This window comes from Eschscholzia californica, unplaced genomic scaffold (genome assembly GCF_041429995.1).
Source record: "Eschscholzia californica isolate CP2 unplaced genomic scaffold, dmEscCali1.0.p SCAF_4, whole genome shotgun sequence".
Classification (NCBI taxonomy): Eukaryota; Viridiplantae; Streptophyta; class Magnoliopsida; order Ranunculales; family Papaveraceae; genus Eschscholzia; species Eschscholzia californica.
The window spans coordinates 20,350,860-20,356,881 of NW_028238461.1; the positions used below are offsets into that span (position 1 = coordinate 20,350,860).

A 6,022-nucleotide genomic window follows, 5' to 3' on the forward strand; every position below is an offset into this window, starting at 1 on the left:
GGTGGGAAGTTGTGGTGGCGAACGAGATAAAGAAGATAAAGATTAGGGACCAATGTTAATCAAGTGAATTTTTGTACTAAAATAAAATATTCCCCGAGAATATATAAAATAATATGAATTCCCTAAAGAATTTATTCCCCGGAGATTATTCTTTATTCCCCAAAGCCGCGCCCTATTTTAAATGTCTCAAAGGAATAACAAAGACATTGCGGAACATCTAAAATGTCTCAAACGAATAACATAGACATTTGAGGACATAAAGGTCTCCAACCATTAACATGGATGTTGGGGGACATGAAAATATCCCCCAGTGTCCTGAACCACTACCATCCCCTTAATTTTCATTTCGAAGGAAGAGTTGAACTAATAGTTTCTTTTAACAGTATACTTTTTCTTTTTAGTTAGAAATAACTAAAATAGAAGTTGTTGTCTTTTCAAACAAAGAAGTTAAGTGTAGTTTTAATATTGTTCAAGGGCGGTCGGAGCCCAAAACCACCAAAGTGGTCGCTTGGGGCCCAACATATTAAAGGGCCTCGTGTGTTTAGATTTTATATGACAGTTTCGAAATAACGCCTATATTATAAACAAACTTGTAAGATGATTGAAGTTGTAACTCACTAGTTAAGAGTTTAATTTACATGGAAGAGGGCAAACAGCGACAGAAGTATGCATGGGCCAGGAGGGGCCATGCCCCCCTGACCCTTATTCCTTCTCGTATCATGATACATTAGATTATTGAAATAGTATACCTTTAAACCTAATTGGTCCCTCTATAGTCCATACCCAACCCAAAATTTAACAAGAGCACCTTATATTTCTACCACCCCATCGCCTAACCCAAGTTTCCAACAACGCCTAGAGTTATTAGGACGAATGATCTAATTTGAATGACTTAACTTCCACCGTCCATAAGTTTCTATTATTTCAAATTTCTGTTATTTCAAGTCTTTTTTTCAAGTTTCAATTGTTTTTCTATTTGTTAATTTATAGTGGTTCCAACTGTCAAGAGAAATCAATTCGAGTCATCCACACTTTGATCTCTCATTATTAATAATCAGTTGTCTCTCCAATCGTAATTCGAGATAAGGTAACTTTATTGGAAAAATAGTCACTCTCTATCTATTCACCCTCTCCGTTTGTATCTATCTCTTATTTGCAGTTACAAGTTAATTGTATATATTTGTATAAGTAACCATTTAACTAATGTCAATAAAGTGTACTTTATGTTGGCACGATTCAAATAGCTAGCGGGAGCATTCGAATTACTAACGACGATCGAAAAGTGGCAACGAAAAAGATCAGTCCTTATTTTATCAGTCTACTTATTGTTCTTATTATTTACTATTGTGTGCATCATTCGTGTTGAAAAATTTACAGCTTACGAAACATCCTACAATCGATCAATTTTTCAAAAGAAAATTATTGACGGACCAGAAGAAGTTTCGCATTCAATACTAAAGCTTCAACGATAGATGCGCTCCCTACGAAATCTCAAGAATTGAATCAATATTTGAGTTTAATCTTTATGATTTATTTATGTATAGACTTCTCAAATTAGTTTATGATTAGAATGTTTAAGCCTTCCCTTAACAAAAGTTCTTGTTCCGTCCCTGAGGACAAAAGTTTAAATCTTTCCATAAGCATTTCTAGAAATTTAACTTACTTTTTCTAGCACATGTTATATAGGCCCCAACTTTTAACTCCGCCTGCGGCCTCCCAAATGTTTGGACCGACTTTTATTGCTAATATAATATTGCTTACAAAAGAACAACACTTTTTGTTGTGTCACAGTCTTTAAAACGTTATTTGTAAAACTAGCCAAGTAGATCATTCATTCAGTTGGGTCTCTGAGACTCAAATCAAAACCTAAGTTTCTTACAAATTCCATAATGTGAGAATTCTACAGTTTCCTGAAAACATTATACTTTATTGTAGCACGTGTGTCACCCTGGGTATAAGGGGCATGATGACTTGACGTCATCCTCACCTTCCTCCGGCTTATCACCGACATTATGTTCAGGGTTCCAAACTCAATGGTGGCAACTAAACACGAGGGTTGCACTCATTACGAGACTTAACCCAACGCCTTACGCCACAATCTGACGACAACCATGCACCACATGCATCTATCCGTGTTTCCGAAGGCACCCCTCTCTTTTAAGAGGATTCACGACATGTTAAGCCCGGGTAAGGTTAATAGAATTAAGAATTATAAGAATTGGACTTGATCATTGTTGATTGAATGGAAAAAGAATGAAAGAGTTTGTCATTTTTTTGGTCCACCGCTAGATAGAACGAATGTGTATTCTGTTCCATTTCATGGATCAAAAGCAACGAAAAGCCAGACCAGTATGGTATCTCTTAGAATCCTGAATTGAATATGTTCCTGCCAACAATTGTACCAATCTACCTATGTCTCACCCCACGAATCGGTAAAAAAGTAATTGAAATTCTTGTATTTGTTTGATGAGACATGAAAAAAAGACCAACGCCGGGAGTTAGATCCTACTCCTTGCCACCCTCTTCACAGAAAATAGAGAGATGAATTGATGGATTCGTCGGATCCTAGGTCAGATCTGACGGGGCTCGAACTCCCAGCTTCCGCCTACCAATTAAATTACAATCCCACATAAATAAGGTGTACAGAATTCTTATTATTTCATTCAAACCATGTTTCTATTTAGAATCGCCATGCTGTAATAGAGACATGAATGTTATATTGCTATTCACATGGATACGGACTTTAGTGAAGTGAGAACCACACGTATTACTAATAATTTTAGTGTCATATCGAATCCATTGATAATAATTTTTTAATGGTCAATAAAACAATTTTTTTTTTCTTTACTTTACCCCTTCCTTCTATTTACAGATTAGATTATTAGAAAGATAAGAATATGGGGGAACAAATAAGTATTGCATTGTTACCTAATTATTCATAAGGTAGCATATCCAAGATTAGTACATGACAGATAGTAATTAAGTAGAATAAACAGATACACCATAATTGTAATAACATCTTCTTTGCCAAACAAAATACAACTTTAAAGTTCAAGCTAGTACTTCACCATTTTCTTATAGATCAGTCACAGGATATTGATCAAGGCAATCAAGCCATGGGTTATTCCTTGTTGGCTTCTTAATCTTTCGTAACGATCGCCAAACAACACTGTTACACTTAAACCCGGATCCGAACCCTAGTTGCCATATTCTATCACCTTTTTTCACCTTCTCCTTAGCTTCAACATAAGCTAGTTCATACCAAATACTACTACTAGAAGTGTTACCAAATCTATGAAGTGTCATTCGTGACGGGTCTATGTTTTCATCACTTAATTCCAAGTTCTTTTGGAGCTCATCAAGAACACTTTTACTAGCAGCATGAACACAAAAGTGTTCAAAAGCTAGTTTATAATCAGGAATATATGGTTTCGACAATTTTTTGCCACCACCCAATAAGCGTTGCCGAACGAGTGTTGCGAAAAATGTGAGTTGCTCAGAGATTGGAAGTACAAGAGGGCTGAGAGTTGTGATATTTGTTTTTACAGCATCACCACCTACTTCAATGAGATCTCTACTAACTTTTAGACCCTTAAATCTTTGTTCATCTTCTTCTTGGTATACAGACCTGTCATACAAAAGAAACTAGATTTTCACCCCCAACTTTAAGAGGTTTAGCTATTGAAAGGGCTCAATTGGATATATGGGTTGAATTAGCCATATATTGCTTCTTATGAAAAGGGTAGAAATCAGACCTAATGTGAAATTCCATACAGAAAATGTGTTCATGTACTTATCTTTTTTTTTCCTAGAAAGCAGAGCAAACTGTGACCTACCCTTTGTCTCTAAAGATACTTTTCTCATGATACATATTCTTATTTATTCATTTTTAAGCATAGAACTATTATTAAAACGAAATAGGGAAGAAGAAAGAATAAGTTAGTACGACTGACCTAAAACTTCGATCATCTGCTCCCTTGTGAGTACGAACAATATGTTCAAGCCTATACTTGGCTCGAGTGAAGTCACATCGTTTATTCGAAAGAAGAACAGCTGAACACCCCATTCGAAAATAACAATTAGGTATAAGCATAGATCTATTCCGACCCGGATACCAATTAAACGAAACAATTTCAGTACTAACGACAACCGCAAAACTATTTGCATTAGCTTGAAGCATGTCTCGGGCTAAATCGAGCCCAATAATTCCTGCACTACAACCCATTCCACCAAGATTGAAGCTAAGAACATTTCCACGCATTTTGTAATGATTTACGATCATAGCTGAGAGTGATGGTGTAGGATTAAAAAGACTACAATTTACGACTAGAATTCCCACGTCTTTAGGTCGAATTTGACATTTTTCGAATAATTCATCTAGAGCACCAAATATGACCGTTGAGGCCTCTGCACGACCTTCTTTCATGGTTGAGCAATACTCCGATGACATAACTACCTTAGGAATGTAGGTTTCTTCTCCTATACCCGACGATTGAAGAATCTGCCGTTGAAACTCAATGCTAGCTTCGTCAAATTTGCCCGAATTTTGAGCTTGTTTGATGAACTCTTCCTTGGAAACCTGAAAATTTTACTAGCTTAAATTTGATCTATTAAACCCCACAACACCCTAATTGATTATATTCATAAATAAAGGAGTATATAAATTAAACAAAAAAGATTCCAAATTATCGAAGACTTCTCTTTTTTTTTTTTTCCTTTTCTTTGGTAATGGGTTGATTATATGATGAAATTGGTAACTTCACATATACAAGACTTAGATAACATTTAAAAAAAAAAAATGTTGTGATGCATGACTCAAGCATAATTATATACCTAAATCCGAAAATGTAGTAAGTAATACATGCAAATAATATCGAAAATGATTAACATATATACCTTGAGATCATCTGATGGTCGATAACAAGCGAAATCAACAAGATAAATCGGTTTAGGCCTTGACATAAAATAAACAGATAGAGTAAAAACAAGAACACCAAAGAAAGCAATAAGAGTAATAAGATCATAACGTGGAGAATCTTCCCATAGTTTCCTCCATAATTCTTCCCTACTAATACTTCCAACTTCAGCACTAAAAACCAACACAAGAACAGGAATAGTAACAAGATATATCCCATGGTTTATAAGATAATGGTAACCTAATTTCACATATTTTAGATTAACTGATTGAACAAAATCAGGTAATCTTCTTCTAACTCTAACTGAGAAAGTTAAAGAACCAGCATCTGGACCAGATGATTCAATCCCACGGTTAACAATCTCTGTTGATAGAAGAGATTGTTCATTAGCCATTGGAGATTAAATTTCTAACTAGAGACAGAGAGAAAAAGTAGTGAGAAATAAAGGGTTTCTAGCTAGATTGAAAGTAGTAAGTTTTGGGTTGATGAAGAAAGTTTGATGGGTTGGTGTTTATATATTTATGGGTGGTTTTAGTTGTGGGTGAAGGAAAGTTAATATGTGTCAGAATTAGTTGTATGTAGTTGAGGACTTGAGTCTGTTATGAATGAAATTTGATTTTTCATTGAATGAAAAGTAAGATTGACATGAGTCTTTGTATGTGTTAGTTTCTTTTTTCATTGTATAGACTCAAATGCACCAAAATCTATAATTTTGTGTAGAGATATTCAAAATTGTGGTTTAGGGGGTAGGATTTGTGAATACGATTTTAAGTTATACTGTTGAAAGGTAATTAGTAATTTCTAGAAAAATAGTTATCTATGTTTTAAGTATGTTTTTAATTACATAAGAGTTATGTTACTCAAGAGTCAAGAGTTATGTCAATCAAGACTTGAGAGTTTAGAAAATCAAGAGTTGGGAGTTTGTAAGTCTAAGAGTCTAGGAGTTATTGTAATAGTTACGTCTATCATCTATGATCTATATAAATAGATGTCTTTGTAATGAGAAGATATCAAGCAAAAAACAAAAACAACATTCAACAATAGCATCTATTTCAATACAATTTAAGTTTAGCAATTATCTTCTTGTTAATCTTCTTGTAAGAACA

At 34.6% G+C, this 6,022-nt stretch overlaps 1 protein-coding gene across 1 annotated transcript; it reads right to left on the reverse strand.

Annotated features, from left to right (window-relative positions):
* Window positions 1–2,901: 2,901 nt before the first annotated feature.
* Window positions 2,902–5,644, reverse strand: LOC147543542 (3-ketoacyl-CoA synthase 10-like). The gene is made up of 3 exons (XM_086634389.1): window positions 4,897–5,644; window positions 3,954–4,579; window positions 2,902–3,628 (listed from the first exon to the last, which is right to left on the reverse strand). The coding sequence occupies exons 1-3, from the start codon at window positions 5,308–5,310 to the stop codon at window positions 3,076–3,078; spliced, it is 1,593 nt and encodes a 530-aa protein (XP_086490515.1). The 5' UTR covers window positions 5,311–5,644; the 3' UTR covers window positions 2,902–3,075.
* Between the last annotated feature and the right edge of the window lie 378 nt (window positions 5,645–6,022).

Bases quoted from the DNA above. Each gene is read 5' to 3' on its own strand.
- LOC147543542 (XM_086634389.1), bottom strand. From the start codon at position 5,310: ATGGCTAATGAACAATCTCTTCTATCAACAGAGATTGTTAACCGTGGG. The intron at 4,580-4,896 runs GTATATATGTTA...TAAAATTTTCAG, and splicing joins GACCATCAGATGATCTCAAG to GTTTCCAAGGAAGAGTTCAT. The intron at 3,629-3,953 runs GTCAGTCGTACT...TTTGTATGACAG, and splicing joins GCAGATGATCGAAGTTTTAG to GTCTGTATACCAAGAAGAAG.